General features: G+C 45.9%; 1 protein-coding gene across 1 annotated transcript in view; it reads right to left on the bottom strand.

Annotated features, from left to right (window-relative positions):
• The window catches only part of EFNB2 (ephrin B2), a 44,123-nt gene extending 26,111 nt beyond the window's left edge, over positions 1 to 18,012 (bottom strand). Inside the window, exon 1 of the mRNA XM_004746055.2 lies at positions 17,513 to 18,012. Coding sequence (XP_004746112.1) covers positions 17,513 to 17,634 — 122 coding nt within the window. The 5' untranslated portion in view covers positions 17,635 to 18,012. The remainder of the gene's footprint in view (positions 1 to 17,512) is intronic.
• Positions 18,013 to 25,154: the final 7,142 nt, after the last annotated feature.

Raw genomic sequence — 25,154 nt, 5'->3', positions numbered from 1 at the left:
TGGGGAAGAAACCAGCCAACCATGTAAGATCTGTGTTTTAATTATAGTGCTACGGATGGTCTTCTGACAACATTTTGGAATGTAAGTGACAATGAAACGGGGTGAATTTCTTAATAACACCACTTTCGAGTGGAAAACGATTGTGTCCCATATGTTAAAAGCAAGTCAGTAACCATAGGCTTAAAACATAGACAAAACCCTGTTTTTGAAACTGGGTCCTTTCTATTGGGATTTTATTACCTCAAGATTGCCGAGAGATCTTAGTAAGTCAGACTACACAGTGTAACTATGCCCTGAATATTTTGTAATTGTTAGTAATTCACTTAATCCTGTTCGACCTAGGAAGTATTCAAAACAAGATGACACAAAACAACACCAGGGGAGAATTACGGTGGTGACCACTGGCTAATTTCAGATTTCTAACCTGTCTCTCCACGGCGGAGGTCAAATACAGATTTCTTTCTATGTGATGAAATAACATTGGTCTTCTAACCAAAAGGAGCATAGAATTACATTACATGCCACACAGGTGAGGTTGTTTTTGTGAAACTCTACCCAAACAAAGAGTAGTGATGGGCATCATTTCATAAAGTCTGCTGGTGTGGAATCCCAAACAAAGCCCAAAGAAGGCCTGCAGTGCTTCATGTCCTATAGAGGACAGAAAACAGAGCCAGGCCACTTTCCTTTCTGAGCCGGACTACCAAGGGGCAGAGCAGTCACCCTGTGGCCGTCCTGGGAGAGAAGCCAAACCCTCCTCTCCATCAGGAGACCTTGGCTGAGGGCTGCTTCCTGGAAGCCGGTGCTGGGTCCGTGCCGCTCACTGCAGCGCCCCCCAGAATGGTAGTAGAGGGGGCCTGCTGAATACAAACAGGCAACTCCTCTGTTTTCCCCAATGAGTCACTTTCAAGCAGGACAATGGGTGTGAGTGCTCTGGATCAAATACAGAAACAATCTGGAATAAAACAGTTAACCCGCCTGAAATGAAATGATGTGATACCAGAATGTTTTTATCTTCTGATTACCTATCAAATGTAATCCAAGTTTTTTTTTTTGTTTTTTTAAAGTTATTCACCACACCAGACTCTAACCCTTCCCACAGGGAATGCTCTGAATCAATCTAATAACCTAAATTAGACATTAATATTTAGTAATCTAAATTAGATCTCTAAGAATCTAAATTAGACATTCCAACTTCATATTCATTATTGTAGAAACTATTTATAATACAGTCCTTATGCGACATGATACTCTGTAATGTTTTAATCCACACTAGGAATCCATGCTTTAAAAAACAAAAATAAATAAAAATAAAAACCCCTGCATGATGCATTTAAAGTACAAACCAGCTACTTGGGAGCTCAGGTCACAGCACACAATTTTCTACAGCAGACCAGAATGTCATGCATGCGACCTGAGGTCTGGGTTCCTTTGTTGACCAGCACCGTGTTACCAGGTCTGGCGGGTGCTTGTGAAATCAGATGGGGGCAGCGGGTGTCCTGTCCACTTCTCACCTGGGCCAGATGATCAGCCTAGGGATCACTGTGCAGGCGGAACTCACAGCTGCACTCCCGACCCCGCCACAAATGGCCCATCTTCTCCCCTACCGGCTCTTGCCTTTGTCCCTGATTGGGACACCTACCCCTCAGGACAAACATTCAATGACTTCTTATGCTTTTCTTCAAAGTTGTCCAAAATGAATCTAGAAGAAAGGGCAACTCGCTGAGGGGCTCCCTTGATGCTGACAGAGTCTGTGAAAATACATACGAAAAACAGGCGGCCTGGTTCCCCTGAGGGAAGGACCAGACGGGGGTAAAGACGGAAAGACATGCCAGACCACCGGCTACACCACAGCGACTCGGTAAGCGGCACCGAGACCACCGGCTACACCACAGCGACTCGGTAAGCAGCACCGAGCGCGAAGTACCACGCGCACAGAGAATAACAGAGATGAGAAGAAGACACAGACAGGAATGGCCCATGTCTGTCTAAACAAACAGCCGGGGCAGGTAAACCCCCTCTAACCAGACGCCATGGCAGCGCTCCCACGTGAAAAGTGTCAGTTGAGGTCCGGAGCCATTCCCATTTACTAGTTCCGTAAACCCTCTTTCAGTGTCTGGTATTTCCACCTGAGAACAGGCCCCGGGGCTCTGTAACAGGGCCAGGACCACCGCAAACCCAGCCGCTATGTAACCTTGGGGGACCGGGGACCCCCACGGGATATTGCACTTCTGGAGAACCCTGCTGAGCAAAATAAGATTTGTAAACAACACAGATGCTACTTTTTTCATGGGGATTTTAATCTTTCCGTTCTTCTCAAAGTTCCATTGGAGTAAATGATTATTGCAAGTACGTGGCTAATTTCAACTGAAAACAAGCACAGAGACACAATGTGTGGTAGGATTCTACTGGTTTGGCTGACGACACAGAAAACATACACAGATGATCAAACGTGGAGCCGTTACCTGCGACTGCGTTCAGATACTGGATGGTGACGGACCCAGGGCGATTTCTAGCTTTCTGTGTTTTTCAGAATTTTGTACCATAAACATTAAATGCTTTTGTGATCACACGGAACATTCTTTTCAGTGTACGGCTTCAAACAACAAACGTTATCATGTTCTTGAGCCATCTTTCCTAATTCTGATTTTAAAATCAGCATTTAAAACTTGTAGACATTTAAACTTTTTTTTATGTATTTCCTTAGAAAGTAACTAAATACAGTTATTGTGGTTGGAACTGTAGCCTATGTAACAAATCAGCAGTCGAGTCCACCAAACCCTAGTAATTAACGTACGACCAGTTGATCCAAATAAATGAAAACTACGAGATGGATACAGTTTAGGCTTAATCACTGCACTGGAAAATTCTGGAAGTTGGCTAACGTTTTAGGGGACCTGAATGCCAACCCTAGCAGTTGGCACCAAAAATCATTGTCCTTTCACAGGATAGGTTTCTTTGCAAGCCAGAGCTCTACACTAAGTACACTTGGAGTTTACTATATTTTGGAAAACATGTACTCTTCCCACAAAATGCTTCTATTTCATTTTAATTAAATCTCAAGGGCTACAGAGAAAAGGAGCAGTCCGTTTGTAAATTAGTCCAAAATTCTGAAGGAGGAGCACGTGGCAGCTAATTGGGCTTTCTGGTCACCTCCTGACAAAAGACACAGGTTGCTCTGGGTAAGCCCAGACCCGTGACCCAGAACCACACTGTGCACTGGGGGGGCCTTCCACGTCTCTACGGGGCAAGAAGAGCATTAACACAGAAGCCCCAAGATTCCTTTCAGAAACACCCTGTGCCCCAAGGAATAGAAATAAGTCCAGAAGCTGGACTTCAGCAGGACTTATGTGAATTTCATAACTAAGCAGGAATCTCCGCTTGTATCACTTCCGTGGAATGCTACGTTGCTGCCACAGCTTAATAAGATCGTCCGTCTCTCAGCAGCCCAAACAGAAGAGTTTGTTCCAAAGGGAATAAATAAAAAGCAGGGCCCACAATAGACATAGGCAATATCAACCCTGAGCAATATTTGGAGAAAGTTTCCTTCTTGTGGATAGCACTTTACTGCCCTCTTTTGCACTTCCCCATCAGAACAAGATTCTGCACAAACCTTCTCTGAAACCAGAGAGAGAATGGGGCAAAGCTACAGGGTGTCAGCTTCATACAGAATTAGGTCACCAGATACCACTGCTTGGAGTAGCAAGTAATTACCTTAGAACTTGAAGCCAGTGTACCACTACCTTCTCAGTGGCTTTAAACCTCCAAGAAATAAGGTAGTAATTGGAGGCTTTAATTGACATTTTCTGCTTTAATTCAAAGGTGTATGGGTGCTGGAACAATCGCTGATTTTCACAGGTGCCCCTTTTTTCCACACTTTCCTCAAACAAATAACATCAGCAACATGAACCTGATTTATTCAAGGAAAAGAAAAGGGGCATAAAAGCAGGCTATACAATCCGGGACCATTAAAGTGTTATAAATCTGAGAGCTAGGGGGTGGGCGGGGGCGGTACGTTTCAAGCTTCACGCCAATGACAAGCAAAATCTTTTCCAGAAAGATGAGAAGCACAGAAACGCAAAATGCACTGTAAGCCGATGGGTGCGCAAACCAGTTCAGCAACTTTTCAAGGTGAGGTGCGACCATGTTTGTGACTCTTCGTCTGTGCACACACTTGGAAAACGTTGTAAACTTCAGTCTAGAGGATAGTTTTATTAGTAGAATTCTAATCTGCAGAGCCAGAAGCCGCACTCTGGCCGATGACCTCGACTTGCATCTGACAGTCTGGGTGTAGCTGGGGAGCACACTCGTATTTAAACTTAATCCATTTCCGTGTTATTCTGCAATTACTGTATGAGTCAAAATAATATTAAGTTTCACAGCCTGTGATGATGCACAATTGAATGAAAACGGACTCCTTTTGATGTTAATCTTGTGTTTTATTTGTGACATAATCCTCAAACAGTGGTGGCTGAAGAAAGTTTTATTTTAAAACACTCAAAGGTAATATCCTGTAGTTTAAATTTTCATTGAGGAAAATAACACAAGTTATTTAAGTTTTATCTGTTCCACTGAAATACAAACTTCCAGTTCACAGGAGAGCCTAGAGCCAAGCAAGCTGAGGTTGCAACAAGTGTGTCCATACCCGGGTCACGATGAGCACCGAGCCTGGTACAGAACCGCTGAGTCGCTATGTCGTACACCCGAAACCAATGACGCCACTAAGTTAACTACACTAGAATTAAAATAAAAAACTTAATTAAAAAAGAGAAGCGATCTGCACATTCACAAGTCAGAGACTTATGGTGTGTGACGCAGAGACAGCACCATTTTCTTTGCGTGGGTTCCAAGAGTCTAGTCCATCTCGGCTGTGGAATTAAAAACGAAAAGCAGCCACCCACCTCAAAACAAAGCACAGAGGTTTTTATTTGAAACTGATCTAAACACCCGCTTCCCCCCTCAAAACTTTCCCAAAAAGTGAAGTTTGTAGCCAGATAAGGCCGAACTGGGGAGCTGAAAGCGTAAGGCAGGGGCACCGGGAGGCCCAGTGGGAAACAAGAGGGGAGTGAGTCACTCCGGCCAGCTCCGTCTGTCCTGCCGGCTCATCCACGCCAGCCCCATTATCGAAACAGGGATTTCATAACCCGCGGAGGCAAGAGACGCTGCAAGCTTCTTTCCCAACTGTGATTTGTTTGCACCTGTACGGTCTTGTCCAAACCGTGCTTTTAGCAAGAGTCTGTAAAGGAAGGTGGAACTCTTGTTATTTACAGGTGAGGCACGGAGAGAAAAGTGGCTTTCATATAGGAAGAAACTGAAGGGGCACTTCCAGCAGGCTGTCCCCTCGCCGTCCCAGGTAGACGCCTGCAGATCCACTTGCTCACGTGCCTGAGTGGGACGTCACAGAGCTGAAAGGTGCATGTAACTCACCAAGGGAGGGGGCTGGCTGCAAAGCAATGGAGCGGAGCTCTCCATGCACAGCCATGTCACAATCTAGTTTGGGCGTCTCTTCTTCTACTGAGCCTTCCCATTCCTTTCGTTCCTATCATCACCCTTTTTTTTTTAATGCCAAAGAATCTCGCCCATTTAGAAAAACAATCCACCCGTGTTTTATGGGTGAACAAAACCTCTCCCCTTTGGTGAGGAAAGCAACACCAAGAGAAAGAGGCACACTAAAGGGGTCCAGTTCCTGCTCCTCAAGTGGGACTGGGACCCTGGGACAGAGCCTGCTGTATTCCCTGCTGGACTCCAAGCCCTCCATCCCCTGCCTTGCACAGAACCGGTGCTCCCTGGGTGTCGGTGTCATTACAGAATGAACACTTTGATAAGGACAGTTGAAGAAGAGGCAGAACTTTTAGTTCTCCTCTTGATGTAAGAACAGACTCTCCCTGCCAACGGAGCACAAGCCTGCCAACATAAGTTACAAGGCTGTGCAATCATTTTACAACCACCACCTAAATGCCTGCCTCCTGCACACTTCCTTCTTCCCAGGCTTGGGAGCAGGGTCAGGGACAAGTCTGCTCTGGGCCTGTAACAAGAAACATTTTCCTGCACCTCTTGTGGCTTTGGGGCAGCCCAGGGAGTAGGAGAGAGGAGAGGGAAAGAAATCAGGTCTGCCCTGCTGACATCACAAAGACTCAAGCCTGACTTGCTGGAGACTTACACACAGATCCCCCAAAGTGTCTAAGAAAAGTGCGTGGGGTGCCCTGTACCTGAGGACAGTTACATATAGTTCCCGCTCGGTCACCACAAGCAGTCTGGATAGAGGCTCACCAGGACACAAACATGTGCAGAAATGAAATACTCCTTAGTTATTCAAACAGGCAGCTACTAAATTAAATGGAAGGAAGACCTGGCTGAGACCTCCAGCTCGCTGCTTGGTCAACAGGGAAGCGGACACTCAGTCCCAGGAAGAGGCAAGCGGAGAGGCACATTCTGGAGGCCAGAGGACCTCAGGCTGCCCGGCTTCCTCAAACAAACTGCTCCAAACTTGCAGAACATCAAAAGCCAGATGGGATATACTGAATGAATCCACAGGCAAGAAGCCAGAAGCCCAGTTTGCTGTAGAAATAGGCCTGGACTTGATTTGAGTCTTCTCAGCTCTGACAAGCTGGAAGCTGGCACGGATCCCAAAATCCAAAATAAAATGGCATTTAATTGTGACTAGACTCTAAAAAAGATGTCATACTATCTCCTTAGCTTGACACACGCTCAGCACCTAACCAAATGCAACTCTCTTCTAAAATCTGACCTCTTTCTCTCCCAGAGAAACCATCAAATATTTAAACACTTAAAAGGAAAATGTGAATGGTCAAAGGAATAATTCTCACTAAATGCATGAATATTATATACTTTTATAACTATCTAGTTCCCGTTGGGTAGAACCTTGTTATCAAAGATTCAAAGAACCCATCGAGAATAGCATATCCATCATTAGAAAGGTTATAAATAATGACTGACAAGGAACAAATTATGCCTCAAACTTTTTTCTTTTTAACCCACCTTGTATGCATGGTTTTCCGTGAATGTATGTATGCTTAATTTAGTTATTCGATTTCCAGTTACTCCATGCCATAGCATAAGAGAGAGAGGCAGAGCATTAACAGGACGGGTTCCAGAACCAGAGTAATCAGGTTCAAATGCGGACCATACCACTTATTCACTATAGGACTTCGGGCAAGTTAATTAATGTGCGTTCGTCTCCCCACTGATATTACAGGAATCATAAAAGTACCCCTCTCAGATGGTTACTATGAAGACTGAATGAGTCAGTATTTCTTGAACTGTTAGAGTAGCATCTGGCATTCAGTAAATGCTCCCTAAGTGTTGTTAAATAAACTGTGTCCAGCAGGTGAGTTAGTTTCTAAATAAGAAATAACATGTAACATTAACACAAGTGATGCTACTCTGCCCATCCCCCGCACACTGCGGTCATGTTTCTGTTCAATAACACGGTCTCCTCCTGTACCCAGTACTAGGCCACACAAAGTGGACTCAGCCCAGGCTCTCCTCAGTCCATGGGGGATAAGCTGTTTTCTCTGATGTTATAAATGTGACATCACGGGTAGCATCAAGGGTAGGGAGCAGAGGAGAGAGCATGGAATTTGCAGTAGAGTGGAAAATAAAAGCAGAGGAGCCTTGAAGAGGAGTAGAAGCGTGGCAGGTGGACAAAGTACAATGCGACAAACTCTAGAAGGTGAATCTGCTACGTTGTAATCTTCATTAACATGTCATTTTTATTTATTCTGCCTTTGTACATGGTAGGCAAAATGAACCATAGCGAGGCACACAAATATTCAATTAATTTTATTAACAATAGGTGACATTTATTGCTTCATTGTGTCAAGCACAGAGCCAAGCTCTTTTCATCCTGACCACAATTTTATAACTCTTTTATTCAGCGCTGTTAGACTACTGCCTCCATTTTAGAGATGGGGTAGCTGAGACAGAGAGGGTACTCCCCCTGGTTACACAGTGGGAAAAAAACCAGCTACACTGGGATCAGGCTCAAACAGCTAGATTCCAAAGCAGGTACTCTTTGCTAAACTTGGTTGTCTTTGCTAAACCGAATTGTCTGACCTTTCCATGATCATCGTGTGCATCTTAAAAACCCCTTGGTACTGCTAATTCTCATAATCAGAAAAGTGGCTGAGATCACTGGGTTAGCTATCCCACAGGGTCTATCCGCCTCATTTGCGGGGTCTGCGCTATGCTCAGATGCATGAAATAATGCAGATGCCTACAGATGCACACTTCGTACACACATGCTCTTAGCTGAAATGTTACTACTGGCTTATTTACTGTGTTTTTCAGGTGACCACACTTCCACCAGGCCTGGGCCTTCCCTGTCCCCACCCTAGGACTTAAGTCACTTGAGGGTGGAGGCTCGTCTTTCTATTATCTGAGCCTAGTAGCGGGCCTCACAGTTAACAAATGCTGGATGAACAAATCAATGCTTTATCAGCTCTCAGTGACCTAGAGGATCTCCTGTGGCCTCCAACAGGGCAAGAACGAACGGGGCAGAACGCAGCAAGGCAAGGACCACAGATTCCTTCAGAGATTCCAAAACAGCCTCAGTGGGTGATGAGCTAATGTTGAGCGGTTTCCAAGGCGGTGGGGGGCGGGGGTTAATTTAGAGCAATGGTTCTCAAGGTGTGTCTCTGTGTGGCAGAGCATCAGCTGAGAGCTCCTCAGCAATGTCAATTTCAAGTCCCATCCAGACCTCAGGAATCTGGAACTCGGGGGTGGGGCCCTGCAAAACCCTGTTTTAACAAGCCCTCCAGGTGATTCTGGGCCCTCAAATTCTAGAGCCACTGCTCTGGCAAGGGGTGGGGGATCTCTAGTAAGAGCTGACATGTTAATACACCAGAGGCAGCCATGAATCCACATCTAGACTGTGTTCACTGCACTGATTCTTACTGTAGGCCATCACTAGCTAGTAGGCAGAGGTTGCCAAAATGCAACAGCTCTTGTCCCTGCCTCTTAGGGACAGGGAGGGCAATGATGCGGATTAAGGCTTGCATATGAACCACGATGGTGCAGCGTATAATGTTCTTTCTACACCCTAGGTATTTAACTAAAGTGCTGTGGGATTACAGAGAAAAGATTTAAAGAAATTATGTTGGATCTATGTCATCAAGAAGGCACTCATCTAAGGTAATTTGTAAACTTTATTAGACAGTCCATTATAATGAAGATCCATTTTCCCATAGACAATGGGGGACTCAGGGCTTCCAGGAGCTTATTTGCATCTAAAATGTACCCTGAAGTGAGTTCCAGTAGTTACGTGAAAATTGGCCTTTTCTAACTTCTTTGGCCCATTCTGAGCCCGGCTCTGAACATGACTGGCCTGGCCCCGCTCGCGTGGCAGTTCTGGTGTAGGACAAATGTTTTCAGGCCACGGTGAGCCAGGAAGAGCAAGGAACAAGACTAGGGAACAAGACTAGGCCCATGCTGGGCCTCCGGTCCTCGGCGGGAACCTGGGAGGCCGAAAAGATGCTGCAAAGGGAAGGTGCATTTGAGACCCTCTGATAGGGCAGAGGTTAGGGATCTTTAGAGCCAAAAGTAGGTGTTGGGCTTCACACACACACACACACACACACACACACACACACACACCCTTCACCTGCTCCAAACTAGCCAAAGCCTTAGGAACAACCACAGTCCGGTTCCTCCAATGCAAACACATTGACTCTATTGGTTCCAAAGCCGAGAGCAGCACTCGTCATTACCCTGGTGTGACCTGGACGGAATCAGTACATGAAAAGTACACGGAATGCCTTGGGGGCTGGAGGGACTTGCCCAGCAAGTACTGGGAGACCCATATACAAGGTCTGTAATTAAAGGAGACAGCTGAACTTAAACTGAGAAAACACACTGGATCATGTAATTGTGTTATACAAGGAACATGAAGAATCTATGGGACTGAGGGAAAAAAAAAGTTTCCAAAGCAAAGTTGATCACCAGTTCTTCCTTCCGAGCATCCCGCATGTCAGCCCGCCACTGCGTGGTTAGAACCTTCACCTACCCATGCGTTTAGAGGAACAAAACAGCAGACTATAAATACTTCACTACAGCCCTTTTTTTCTTCCTCATATTCTGCGTAGGGAATTACTAAAGGCAGAAACAGCTTGTTTTTCTTTAATGGAGTGTTCTCCTACTATGTTTTGTTTTCAGGTTTTTTGTTTCTTTGTTTTGTTTTGTTTTGTTTTAGCAAGTATGCTCTCACCAGTCCCACTCCCAAAGTGCTTTCAACTAGAATTACACGTTTGAGTTTATACAGGAAAAAGGACATTAAGAGCCACTGCTGATTCTCTGTGGGAGCACGAGAAACAGGCTCACCTGGCATCCAGGGTGCATGGAAAACACTTCATCTCTGATCCCCTGGTTTCCCCCGTGCACCCGATCCAACCATCCTTGTCTCCCGTACCTCCGCACTCTTTCTCTGCCGGTAGACAGGGAAGCTGAAGGCTGCCGGACGGTCAGTAAACTGGAGGCTGGGCTCCCCTGCGTCTCTCTCTAATCACTTTAACCCTGTTCCTAGGAGAAAGCTGGAGGCCAGGGCAATTCAGCTTCTTCTTTTGTCATTTGCCTGCCATAAATATGCACCAGTCTGCATTTCAAAAGCTGAAGGAGGCCGCAAGCTTGCTGGACATTTATCATGCTCTGTTCCCTGTTAACAAGCAAATACTTTAGCTGAATGGGCCATTAGCAATCATTGTCAAATGTAGAATGCAAGGTGCTTGGATGTGACCAGCTTGTCAATTAGGGGGTGTCCCGTCTCCTTGGTGGATCTAGACAAGTGCAACGGGTCTTTCCATAGAGATTACTGAATTAGGGGTACAGTCGCAGGCACGGGGTATGGCAATCGTTTTTAAATGTTTTGGATCTATGAAAGCTACATAGTAATGACCAGAAAAGTAGGCGACAAAGGTGATAAAGGCCCACCCCAAACAGAGGGTCAAATGAGCTGCGAATGAGGAACCAAAGCAAAGCAACGGGTCTGACAGCGAATAAGGGGGATTCGATGAAGATCTCAGACACAGAACGAGTCAGTCAAGAGAGGCCCCATGTTGCTGTTCAGAGAGCAGCCTGGGGAGCTCCCCGATCCACTCCATCAAGAAAGACACTGGGGGTGTTTGTGGCTTTCAGTATTGTCCGCGTCTTAAGAGTTTTCAGACTTTCCCAAAGAAATGCTGAGACTTTTCTAAAACGCCAAATAGGAGGCAGGAAAGCAAATATTTCCTTTCTGGCTTGACCCAGTTGCGGATGTCACTCTGCGTGGAACCCAATCATGGTTTCAATGGCTCGTTTTGTGTCATGACTAAAAGGGAGAGTGCGGAAGGCAAAGACAAAAGTCCGGTTGATTCACAAGCTTGTTCAAGACAGAAAGCAGTAAGATTCCAAGGCATGGCGATGCTTTTTTTGTTTTGTTTTTTACTTGGAAGCGAGCAGTGCTAACATTTTCTAATCCTGACTTTACACGAAGGGCGCCCATCCCACTCAACTCCAAGGTTAAGACTCACGTTAACGAGGAAAATATCATCTCGATAGAGCCCACTGGTTTGGTCATATTGGATTACTGTTGATCGGAATGAAAACAAAATACTCCTCCCTTTTATTTATTTTATTATATATTCTTTTCCAGGGCAGGAAGGGCAAAACTCCGAGAAAGGCTCTCTGGCAGAGGGGGGCGGACAATGGGTACTGTTACCTTTGCTTCTCTCCCACACGGTGTGAGAGGCGCTGGGTCTGAAACAGGGCTGAAGTCCAAAGGTCTCTCTTTCTTTGCAGGGACCTGCAGCCCTACCTTCCCCTCTGGTCTCTGTTCCTGCCCAGCATGGCCCTGCCTGAAGCCCAAACAGATTAAGGCCAGGACCGCCAAGTGCAGCTAATCCTACAGAATGGTTACCCCTGTCAGGCCAGGAGTTAAAAAGGAAAATCTTGCAGGCCTTAACAACTGCAGTGATCTAAAGTTTTAATCAGCCCCATATCTCAACCTCTAAAAAAGGCAGCCAATGAAATCTACCTTCACCATATTATCCGCCACCAATGAGCAAGAACTGAGCAGCTTTTCTTTCCTGCTTTCACCATCCCGGGCCACAAGTAGGGCTTTCATACTTTCTAATCCGAGTTTCCAAGTCTGTGTGGTTCTCACATAATAGCCAACAGCCTAGAGCAAGGGCCTCGCTTCTACACCCTTTTCAGAGACGTGTCATTTCCAACATCAAGCTAATCTATATGTTGCCATGGCTTCCCCCTTTATCTGCCTTTCCATCTTATGAACTGCATGGATTTACCACATTATTTTTATCTGAAAGACAGAAAATGGTGGTTTTATTGCCATACAATCAGATTACTGCTGCTAGTTTCTCTATGCCTTTTTACCGTACTTCAATCAAAAGGGATCAGTTTCTTTATACTCTGCCCTTGATTTACATTACATCTGTAAAGACCTAGTCTGGGTTGTAATCCCCTTATTAACTATGACCAGGGTTGATTTGCCTAAAAATAAAAGCAAATTGTGTCAGACCCTTTCACTTTGTTTTTGATTCGGAACTACAAAATGGATTACTAAAGAAATCTTCAGAGTTCACACGGCTAGCATAGCACTGAATTTAAAACAAGAATTAAACAAGTTAAACAGGGGGCCATGTCAACGGTTTACATTTTCCATCATGGGAGAAGGGCTGAGTTGCTTATGTCTTTGTATTCTTTGGCTTTACAGAGACAATGAAGCCACAGGAGTTTTTCCAAGCTGTTCGAACACTGTCCTATTCGCCATCCTTCCTTCTTTGCTTCTCTTCCACCCTTCTCCCAGCCCCACTCTAATCCCACCCCTTAAAAAAAAAAAAAAAAGTGGTGGTGGGGGGAGCTCTTCCCTGAAAGAGCTAATTCCTGACGAGAAGCTTATACTTCTATGGGTTCTGCATATTTTAATCAAAATATTTTAAACAGTTGAACACTCCTATTTAAAGCTCTACTCCGCTACACAAAGGCTGAGCTCATAAGCAAATCTATGTAGATGAATGATAAGTGACCTGAAAAACAGGCTCTTTATGTCAGCAGCTAAGGAAAGCAGAGGCTAGGCAGACTGGAGTACCATTTTCATCATTATTTTCCTTACAAGAGTGCTGCTTTTTGTCTACTTTGGGATGGAACAGTTTAAGAATAAAGTTTTCGTAAAATCACCTTTCTAAAAAAAAAAAAGAAAGAAAGAAAGAAAAAATGTCCTTTTTGCTGAGGGTCTAGTCCGTATTTCCTTTCCCTGCCACTCCCATTCCTCTGACGCATCACTGCAGTCATGCTGGGCTCTCAGACCGTCTCCCATTAGGCAAGCACTCTGGGAAACATCACGCTAAGGTAGATGTCACACTCAACCTCTTGGGAGTCCAGAGCACTTCAGAGGAAGGCAAGGTACCACGGGTTTAGTTGCTCCAACTGCAAAGTCCCTCCGAGGATAATTATCGCACTGATCCACCTACCAAAGGATTTCCCTCAGTAAATTTACAGACAAGAGGTTTTACAATAAGTAATCCAAATATACTGACTGTGCCGCGGCTCACTCCATCTGGAGAGGCCATTCCAGTCTGCAGTTTTTAGCTGGCCCGGGGATGATGGTTAATTCACCTGTCCTTCTACTTTGGCCTGGGAGAGTCAGAAACGTTCAGGAAATTTGCAGTCATTTGCATTTCTTTACATCCGTAGGACAAGTGTCAACAGCTACGCTTTGTGAAAGATTTAGAACCAAGTGCTTAACAAATCATCTTAACCTCCAGCTCCCGTTTCTGAGGCTTGAAGCTATAATTGCCGAGGTTAAAAAGTGCAGTCCCTAGACACACGATTCCCAAATAAATTCTCTTCTCGCCTGAAAAGAAGGCGACCAAGCATGTTGTGAGCTATCACTTCGGCTCCGTCTTTGTGTTCTCCCTGGCTGGGTTGTCCTGTGGAACGACAGTCCATTACCTCTAGTTTATCATCCTGACAAAATGTGAGGAATGTGGTTGGGAACGGACGAACAATCCCACCCCTGGTGCTTTGTGCTTTTTTCTCTCTATATTAAAACCGACAAGATTAACCCAAACGCAAACTGTGGAGCATAGTTCAAGGGGCTATTCAATCAGTGTTGAATGTGCATTTGTTTACCTACAAAAATAAGAATTTCAGACACAATGGAAGGCAGGCTGGCTTATATATGGTATTGAATGGACTGTTCAAACAGCACTATCCATTGTAGTTTATTTTATCAATCTCTGACAGGTCCGTATTTATTCAGAGCCTGACTGTGGTGGGGCCCACGTATTATAGGTTATCTGGATTTTATCCAGCCATTCTTTTGTATCAAGTCAATCAATATCAGGAATTCAGTATTAGGCAGGGGAAAAAATGACCTGGGAAAAGCAAAATGCTTTGTTAACTAACTAGTATACGGTGCAAAGGGAACAGTACCCCTAGACAGAAGGAATTACTGCTCGGCTGAAATTTCCGACAAAGTCCGTGTAATTCATTACAGAGCACCATCTACCAACACAGCCTTGTTCACTCGAAAGTGGGTATTTTTTTTAGAAGAGGCAACTATTCATTGTGCCTGGAAAAATCATTCTACATCAGTTAATTGGAAATGAAAGCCAGGCTTTGCTATTCTCTGCCGAGTTGAAAGGGGAGAGGGAAAAAAGGGAGGGGGGCTCAACAACCGAAGGGACCACAACTGAGGCCACACTGCCGGAGCCCGTGGCTGCCGTGGGAGTAATCCACCTGGCAGGGTAGTTGCTAACGTTTCAGACCCAGAACTTCTTCGGATGGCTGCATAGAGTCTCAGGGATGGGGGCATCAGACAGTGTGATTAAAGGAGTTACGGAGACGGAGAATTTACAAAGGATTTTCTGGACCCTGCGTCCAAACAGCTGCTCCTGCTCCCTACGTCGACCACCTGCTAAAAAAGCTGACCTCCGAATGAAACAAATCTAATTACTGATGGCAGCTTCATTACAGATGAATTGTTCCACAGTTCGGATGAACTGGTGTGAAACCTCAGTTGCTCTGATCACCTTCCTGCCACATCATATTCGTGGACTGAAACTTTTCACTGGAAATAAATATGCAACTTCCCCCAAGAAAACAAGCCCTTGGCACTAGGGGTTTTTATTCATTCTCCAACTTAGAAAAGGCTCTTTCATATCACTCCTCCAGGAAGAAATCTTTCTGATGTCTCAAGCTAGCGTTCAGCTGCATACTTTTTTAAGTAGACCTTTTCCAGGGGCAAATTATCCAGTCCTCCAGGCACGCCATTATCATGAGAATTTTAAAAGAAATTCTACTCTTAAAGACGGGAGCAATCATGGCAACAGAAACCTCATCTGTGCAGGCAGGCTTCTCCAAAACGCAGGCCTCCAGCAGGTCTCCAAGTCTGCGGCGGCAGCAGAGAAAAACCGAGGAACCCTCCTCATCAGGACCGTGACTAAAACAGCAGTCACCTCCCCCCACCGCAAATACATCAGGAAAAGAGGATACTGGTGTCGGTGGCGGGAACAGTTACTGCTGTACCTTTTCTTTCGAGTAGGTGTTTCTAACCTTCCTCCTGATCACACACCAAGTCATAAGCGGTTAACACGGAGTTGCACATGCTGAGTTGGCCAATGGATGGATTAATGGGAATGTCTTCAAACAAAATTCAAACGTAAATATTAAACCGGGGCCGGGGGTGGGGGGGTTGGCGAGGGGGCGGCGGGAATCAGCCTCCCCAAACAATCCGTCGGCGAAAGTGTGAAGTGGAGAGGAGCCGACAGCCCCGGGGGGGGAGAGGTGAGGGCTGGCGCCGCGAGCATTGCGCGTGGAAGAGTGACCTCTGTAGGCGCAAAGCGAGCACTGGCTGGCCTTTTCCCGGCCCGCCCAGCCGGGGCTCCCGGCCCGCCTAGCCCATCCAGCCGCGGCCGCACGCAGGTCCAAGCCCGGCGCTTTCCCGCACCGTCTGGTGCCCCACCATTCCCGACCCACCGTGTAAGGCGGTCACTGCAACTGCTGTCTCGGCAAACACAAATCTAACATCGAGGAAAGAGTGGCCCATACAAGACCAGGCTGCACGGAAGAAGGCTGCATTAAGCAACTTTTAAATGCGAGCCCGTGTTGGAAAGTGCCATCCGGCATCATGCAAGAATGTGTTTAATACGATTTACGGCTGTGACGTTTCTCGCCCTTATCCTGAGAAATTCTTAGTAAAACATGTTGGTGAATTTGAGATTTGCCACTTTTAAAAGAATGGATATAATTCTTTAATTGAAATGTGATCTGTAAATCACTTCCCCATCTCTGTACTCCTAAATCCATGGCCAACTTGCTTGCCTTCAGTTAGGCCACTGGTTTTCCTTCTCCTCTCAAACGCTTACTCCAGGAGCCAGCCAAGGTCTCCACACTTTTTCCAAGTTTCCCAAGGCAAAAATTCCATGATTCTGTAAAATATTTTTGGATCTGACTAGAAATGTGTTCCAAGAAGGAGCTAAGATGCAAAACTGAATGCATAGGTAAGCACTGAGGCGTCATGGCCATACGTGCTTAGGGATGAGTCGCCTTTTCTAAATTCTCAGTGCATTCTATTTTGGTAGCTCACGCTGAAAGTTAATCTCCACAAGGCCTGGCTTTCTCCTGGCTACACTGTTTGGTAAAAACAATTCAGATTCAAGGATCCCATTCTCGCCCAGGCTCCAGGAGCTGTACTGACTGGGCAGGGACTTAAGCTTTTGACGAAAGCGTCCTTAAAATCAAGTCAGCTATCAGGACCACAGAGTTCGGGGCCACAGGTTTAGAAACGAAAGGGGGAGACGACGTGCAAAGGTCTCTCCGGGAGGGACCGAAGGCCGGTCAGTCACCCCGGCTGGGAGGAGAGGGCTCGCCGCCCGAGTTCTCTGGCGAAGCTGGCGAGCTCCCCGCGCACACTCGGGCAGGCGGCGCGGAGGCGCGCGGGCTCCGGGGCGCTGCGGGCGGCCGGGGACCGCAGGCTCCCTTCCCCGGGGTGCGCTCCTCTGTCCCGGGCTCACAGCCCCGGCCGGCCGGCAGGGATCGACCGCGCTCCGGCGCTCCTCGAGAGCGCAGCATCCCTGCCTCCCTCCGCGGCCCGCCAGCGCCTGCGCGCCGGCCAGCCCTGTTTGTGGCCATGTTCTCCGTCCTCGAGAAGAAGTAGGGGTCAGGTATCGCCATCGGACACTTTCCCGAACGTGACACCCGAGCCGTCAGGGTTTTTTTCTTTCTTTTCTTTTCTTTTTTTTTTTTTAGCGCCCGGGAGCTCGTGGGGGAAGGAAAGCGGGGGAGAGCGCCCCTTAGAACCGGCGCTCCGGCTGGAAAGCCGAGGGAAGAGTTCCATCAAGTAAAATGTGGCGAGGGTTGGGGACAGGGAACTTGGGGTGGGGGGAACCGGGGTTCCAGAAACAGAATCCGAGGCGCCGCGGCCCAGCCCTTCCTCCCGCCCGGACGGCGCGACGCGGCGGACCCCAGGCGGGGACCGAGAGGGATCGCGGACGCCACTTACTTGGAGTTCGAGGAATTCCAATAGATGGGCTCTAAAACTATCGACCTGGAAATCGCAGTTCTGCATAAAACCATCAAAACTCCCCAGCAGTACTTCCACACGGAGTCCCTCCTGGCGGCCATGGCCAAGCCGCTCCCAGCGCCGCACACTCCGGACGACGGAGGCACTGGGCGCGGGCCGGAGCCCCAATCCTCCGGGCAGACAAGGGGGAGACCGCAGGCAGCTCCGGGGCGCGCCGAGCGGCTCCAGCCGTCGCCGAAGTCGGGGGCGCTCCACTCGGAGCCCTCAGGGCGCGGGGCGGGAGCGCACGCGCAGGGCGCGGCGGCGCGGCGGGCTCGGGGCTCCGGGGCGCCGCGCCGGACGCAGCTCTGACGGCAGGCTCCCGTGCGGCTCCAGGGTGCCGGGCGCGGGCTGCAGGGAGGGCGCGCGGCCGGGACACAAAGGCAGAAAGACGACTCGCGCGGGCGGCGGACGCTGCGCTCCGAGCGGACCGCCTCGCACTATAGATCCAGGGGGGCGGGCAGCGGCCCGAGCGCGCGGGCGCCGCGTCGGCGCGGTTCCATGTCCCGGGGCGCGGGGCGCGGAGCGGCGAGGGGCGCCTCCAGGCGCGCGGGACCCTCCTCTATCCTCGCAGCTCCCGGCCCGCGGAGCAGGCAGGAGGGGCTCGGTCCCCGCCACGGGCGCCGGACGCGCACGGGCCTTTGTGTGCGGGGAGGGCGCCGGGACCCTCTCTGCGCGCAGCTCCGAGCTCCGGCCGGCGTCGCCGTCCCCGCCGAGGAGAGTCAGCGCGACCGGCCCGCTGTCAGAGCACTATAAACGCGGGGCCCCGCCCCGCACCGCGCAGCCTATTGGCCCGCCGCCCAGCAGCCGCGCTCCGGTTGGGCGGCCGGCCCGTCCGTCATCCGCCCCCGCCCGGCATTGGGCGCCGCGAGGCGGGGCGCCGGCTGACAGGTGAGCCCCGCCCCCGGCCCCGGGCGGTGGCGCAAAGGGAGCGCAGCCTGGACAGCCAAAGAGGGGAGGGGGCGGCCAGCGCGTGCACCGCGCCCCTCCAGCGGCGGGGCGGGGACACCGTTAGGGACGTCCGGGAGGGGAGCGGGAGCAGCCGGGGCCACCTGTCCCCGCGCCCAGCACGCGCCGGCATGGCCCGGCAAGTGCTCTAACTTCGGCAGAGGGACGTCGAGGGCGAAACTTTCCCTGCGGAGCGGAAGGCCGTGGGGTCCTTCCCGCGGGTCCTTCTCCGCTCGGCCGAGCGTCTCCGTCGCAAGCCGGGCTCACACCCCCGCACGCGCATCCCTTCGCTGCCCCTCGTAGGCCTCGGGGCGATGAGTTCCACACCTGATTTCGGTGCCTAACCTCAGCTGGGGCCTGACCAAAAAGTCAACGGGGCCGAAAGAGGCGAGACGACTCCCGGCGACGTGGCCGCCGACAACGGGGCGCAGCCGTCCCGGCCCCGCACCCTCCGCTCCCCGCTCCCCGGGAAGGCGGCGCCTCCAGGCGCTCCCCGCGAGTGTCGCCGGCACACCCGGGCCCGCCGCGGGACCTTCTCCTTAACTGGTCTCTGGGGCCACACTCACGCCATCCCAAGGTGACCGGGAGTTTAGGGGTGACGGTGACAAATAGCGCCCAAGTGGAGAGGTGGCAGGAATTCCTCACTCTGGTTCTCCGCAAGTGCTTGCCCAAAAGAACGCCTTGGACGCGCGCCACCGCTTCGACGGCTTCCACGGACCCACAGCGCCCACTAGCGGCCGGCTCGACCTCGCTGCGCGCGCGCGCCAAGGCCCGCCCACCGGCAACCAGAACCCCAGGAACACAACCGCACAGAACGTCCATAGCAGAAGCTCCCAAACTCCCCAGCAGCACGGAGAATTCGGCGGCAGTAAGGCGGAGTAGTCATGCACAATTCACGGTTTTGCGGGGAAGAAAAAAAAAAATACCGTATACCCACAACATGCTTAAAAAAGTCCTGTCTACTGCAGGATTTAATGTTTCCAACCCAACGAAGCAGACGGTATTCCTACAAATTGTATTTCTTTAGCTATATTATCTACTAAGCTAAATTAAAGAATATACATTGTAAAACATCTCATTTAGATACCAGTGTTTCTCTCACTCTTCTTTATAACGTTTCCAGATTTTTACAACTTATTACGTATTCCTTTTTCGAAATACTAAACATAAGCTAATGTACATTTCAACTGGAGTGTTGACATTTTGTTAGGACTAGTTTGCTAGCACGCTGGAAAATACTAAGGCATGGGAGTACTGAATACATTATTCGTATTATTCCAGGTAAATCTTTGAGAAGAAAACAACTTAATTTTCCCGAATTGCTATTTTAAAAAGCCTCCAACTTGAGAAAATTTTTAAGAAAGGCTCAAAGATTGAAAACCGATTTGAAGTCATGGCCAGATTCTCATGAGGACGAAAAACACCAGGAAGGGGCAGGTAGTAGTATTTATAACTTTCTCACAAGGGTAAAAAGGAGTGGGTTTTAGTAAGCCTAAACATTTAAGGAATTCATTTGAAATGTAAAGGTAGCTTAATAATGTCCTACAAGAACTAAAACGGAGGATCTCAGTACTACATTTCATAGTTGGTGAACTTATTTTGTGAAGTTTAAGTTGTGACCTCTTAGCTCCTACATCCTCTCTCCAAGTAAACTAGAGGAAATAAAGGAAATTTGCATTGTCTGAAAATAACCCTGGCTTCCATTTTTAGTAAATCAGATATTCACACACCCAAAAAGCATTTTGCCTTGTGGAAAATGTAAATGTACATGTAAAAACGGCCTTTTAAACAAACTGTGTACCTGACCAAAAAATAAAATCCCACACCAAGATTCCTCCTGTATAACTTGAGTGTGAATATTCATGAATTTACTTTCAGCAAATAAGGATTCATTTATCTGTAAAGACCAGGTAAAAAATCAACAGTAACAACTTCAAGATGATAAATATCCCATTACTGTTGAGATGGTCAAGTTCAGTTCTGTCAACCCATTAATGAGCTAAGGAAAGAGTAAGAACTGCCACCACCCCGGTCAAAAATGCCGGTTTAACTTTGGACTCCCCCAAAACTTAACTAGCCTGTTACAGAACTCTGTCCAATAACACAAAATCAATCAACACATATTTTATTGTTATATGTATATTCTGTATTCTTAAAGCTCAAGAAAATGTTAAGAAAATCTAAAGCAATACACTTGCAGTACTGTATTATATTTATTGAAAAAATAATCTGTGTGTAAATGGAACCACAGTTCAAACCCAGGTTGTTCAAGGAGCAACTGTAATTAAAAGCATCTCTTCAAGCCATTCTACTACTGTACACAGGCCAGGCAAAAACTGTTACATCAGGGGCGCCTGGGTGGCTCAGTGGGTTAAGCCGCTGCCTTCGGCTCAGGTCATGATCTCAGAGTCCTGGGATCGAGTCCCGCATCGGGCTCTCTGCTCGGCAGGGAGCCTGCTTCCCTCTCTCTCTCTCTCTGCCTGCCTCTCCATCTACTTGTGATTTCTCTCTGTCAAATAAATAAATAAAATCTTTAAAAAAAAAAAAAAAAAAAAACTGTTACATCAGCATGTACAAAACAAAATTGAAATTTTAATGCATGCCAAATCAGAAAGAACCTATTACATTGGTTTAATACGTATTTGTATTTGGACTTCATTTTATGACTGAATAGTCAGGAGAAACGTGCTAATTTCTGAAAATCTGTAATTTTACCAGCACAGCTTCACGCACACATTAAGAAAAAAAATGAAGTTTTATCTCAGCTAATTACTTCAACTGTTTCTCAAGTTAAGGAAATTTCTGAAAGTAAAAATTGGGGGAATTCCATATAGTCAATAAAAGTTGATTAAAATGTTTGAATATATAGTGAAGTAGCAAATGTAAAGCTAGGTAATTTCAGTTGAAAAAATTAAGATGGCAACCAATTTTGCTCTAAGTGCACCTTACTAAAGTCATTCCTGTCACCCTTTGAATTCCTATGCATGCTTTGGTCTTTATGGTTGTTTCTTGTACAGTAATCCATTAATTCTTAGATGTACTTCAAAAGACATCTTTAACATAACTTCTGTAAAAACAAAGAACAGAAGCCTTATCTAAATGTAGCATTACAGAAAAATTACTGGAATTTGGTTTCATGTTGAGTAAATGTTGTCCAAGCCATGAACTTTCTATGTAGCTAATGTTTCCTGGCACTGCATGCACTTTATTTCATAAGTCACTGAAATTTCTAGAACTCTTCTGCAAACACACTGCTCAAATTCCTCAAAGGGAAGACCTTTTAAAACGGAAGTAAAGTAAACCTTCTCTCAGTAAACCATGCCGTACACTCTGGCACCACCTACTTCTACAATTTAGCTTCCACACTGAAACATCTTAAATTAGCATCTACTTGTATTTGTAAGTTTGGTAGGGACAGTATTAATTACTACACTGAACACTCGGTCAAAAGAACATTTTTCCCTTTGGGAAGTTCGGTGCCAACTGACCTTATCGATGTAATAATATAGTCCTTATGGAACTAAAATACCACCATTTTCCACTACAGCAGTCATTTCAATCTCTACGTTATAATCGATCGTTGCTTTTATATTATTAATGCAAAAACGGCATATGTGTAAAGAGTACAGTTATGGCTCCAGCTAACTTGAGCACTTGGCATGAAATCTCATTTCCTTATTTACAAACTAACAGGTTTTAGAGAACGGACCAAACTCCTGTCACCCTTCCAAATTGGTCTAGGTAGTTTAGAGATAAACAGGTTAACAGCTGTGCAGTTTTGGTTTTACCATTCATTACTACTAGTACTCTATAACCTCTCTGTGTAAGATTCCCACTTTCTGGACTGACAATATAGACACAGTATTATAAGAAGTTAAATTCTGCTTCAAACATATAAGGGATATCATAAGGGTATCACTGACAGCAATCATAAGATACATACAGTAAGATATTCCACAGCACTCAGAAGAGGCTGCAATTGTGTACTCCTGTTTAAACTCCTTGCTACTTGTTGTTTTTCAACCCATACATTTCCCTAAGCCTGGAATATGAGGAAGAAAACAATCACCCAAACATATACAACATAATAAGCCTATTTTATTCTAATGCCTGTAAGCCAGGTTTAGAAATCACCAGCTGTACTGACACTCTTCAAAACACAACACACACTGTGTGCCCCCCACCCCCATTAGGAATTTCCTGAGTGAGAGTGAAACTGCTGGACCATTAAAAATTTTACTCTTTAACTTACTGGCTTCATAGTAATAGGCCCAAAGATATATGTAAAATACAACTATTCACACATCCTCTGATCCAACCACTGCATGCTTTGGAAAAGAACAATCTTCTGCTTATCGGTTACTCTAGTAACTACAGATATACAATATATCATAGATCAGACAATGTGATCCCACCATCTGAAAACCATCGACAAATCTGCTTCAAAATGTACCGTGCAGTGCATTAGCACTTGCAGATCTCCCAGATTACTGAACCAGTAGCAACTCTGTAATTACAGACAACTGAACGTTTAAGAACGAAACAAAACAAACAGAACCAGGAGTAAACAAAAAAGCAGGAATAACAAAGATGATGAAGGCATCTAGGCTAAGTGGCCAATTCAACCAATGAGAAAGCAGACCTCCTGCCTGGGCTTCAACACCCATCCAAGACTCTTAGATCGAGGCCCTTCTCTCTTTAGTGCTCCTTTCACTAATTAATAACATTTGAGTGTTCCTAAGACTCCTGGAGACAATGGTTAAGTCTCCAACATTAAGATATCCTGTTTTCAGAAATTCTCATGGCTAGTAATCCGAAACAGACGGGATGGTTCTGGGTGTAAAAGAGCAGAAAGTTAAGATACCTGAAATCAGCAGCTCTAGTGAACAGTAAAAGCTTTGGAGAAATTTTAGTTAAGTGACAAATGGAGGGTACGTGATAGAAGATGAGGTATTCGAAATGATACATGGGAGTTCAACAAGCCAGCACTCTATGCTTATTTTACTCTGGAAAATTAAAAAGATTTTGTATGGCCACCAGTATTTTAAAATATTAAATACCAGTATTTAAAAATATTTTAAAATACTGGTGGCCATACAAAATAGCTGTAGACATAGCCTACGCACAACTACAAGACTGGGTAGTTAACTGAAGACAGAGCCTACTTTGCTACATCTTCATAAGGGAAACTGGAGAGTAAATCTTTACCCCTTCCCCTCTTTGCAAGCATTAAAGAGTCCTCACACCAAGCTAATTTAAAGGTTTTGTTTATACAATTGATAATTCTGCAAACTCCACAATAAAAATCCAGTAACTACATATTTTAAATACTGTAATAAAAATAAACAAAAGCCATTAGTTAATTCTATAATGCATTAAGAATAACCTAAAAAACAATTTGTGAATAAAGCATATTTAATAAATTAGGGAACATCTGAACTGCTAATAAACTGGGAGAGAATTTGAACTTTTATAATATGTACACAAAGGCAGTGGAAACAAATGAAGAAAACAAATTACTACACATTGTTGCAGCACAGAAAAGATCGGGTGTATTTTATTAACAATTACATCCTCTTTCCTGTAGCCTGGCACAGGAACAATTTCATTATCTGATGCGAGTCTCCAACAGCAGATACTGCGATGTCACTAAGCAACTTACTGCGATTTCACACCATATGTGGCAGTTAAGAGATTCTTTAAAAATTAAAAGGCACGCATAAGCTGATTTCAGATATTAAGTCCAGGCTACTCTCTTAGATACAATGTTTATAACACTTGTAGAGCAAAACATTTTTTAAATAAACATTTCCCAAAACTTGAATACACAGCCTAAGAACAATGGATCTGCACCCAAAAAAAAAAAAAAAAAGGTACATTAGGGGAAAAAAAAAATCATGAAATAGAGCTAACCTCTATTTAAAGGTTAAAAAAAAGATTCATTAGCAACCTATATTCTTTAGGTAAATAAAGTGATTGTTTTAGAGTAATAGGTATTGTGTTTATAAGGCAGTTCTCACTACAGTTCATGCCTACTTCAAATTCTACCTTTAAAGATATTTAAGCTGATAGTATTGTTCCTTACCACAATTAGACTCACTGAAGAGCTCAAACTAAAGCAATAGCATTTTTCTTAGCATGCACACACAAAATAATCTACCGTTAGTCATCTCATTAGCTTTTGTTTCACTTGGAAAGAGTGATCAAATGGTCTTAAAAATACTGGAGAACATTCTCTCTACTTTGATGACATGTTTATGCATCTCAGGTATATCTCTCTCTTCAATAAATGTTTTAATACCAGTAGACTTAAAACAAACATACGTAAAGATAAATGAGGCAGAGTCTAGTGTATAAGAGTCATCCATAAGGTATCACATGCAGAAACAAAACAAAAACTGGTAAGAAGTTTAAATGTGTTTGTCCTGAAAATAAACGTGCAGGCACCCTACAATGAAGAGGATTTGACTACCTTAGCCTTTTGTGAGAGTACAAAGCTAAGTTCTTTCTGATGGCCCACGTGGAAAATAATCTAAGATTCTATAAATTTTTAGAAGCATTTTTCTAGTCTTTTATTAAGTAATAATTTGTGGTAGTAATACTTATATCCTAAAACAGAGGCACAGGATTGAGA

The sequence above is a fragment of the Mustela putorius genome, unplaced genomic scaffold (assembly GCF_011764305.1).
Source record: "Mustela putorius furo isolate JIRA1106 unplaced genomic scaffold, ASM1176430v1.1 tig00000551_pilon_pilon_pilon, whole genome shotgun sequence".
Lineage (NCBI taxonomy): Eukaryota > Metazoa > Chordata > Mammalia > Carnivora > Mustelidae > Mustela > Mustela putorius.
Note: the sequence above shows the minus strand (reverse complement) of the source record. Positions and strands in the feature narration are given on the sequence as shown.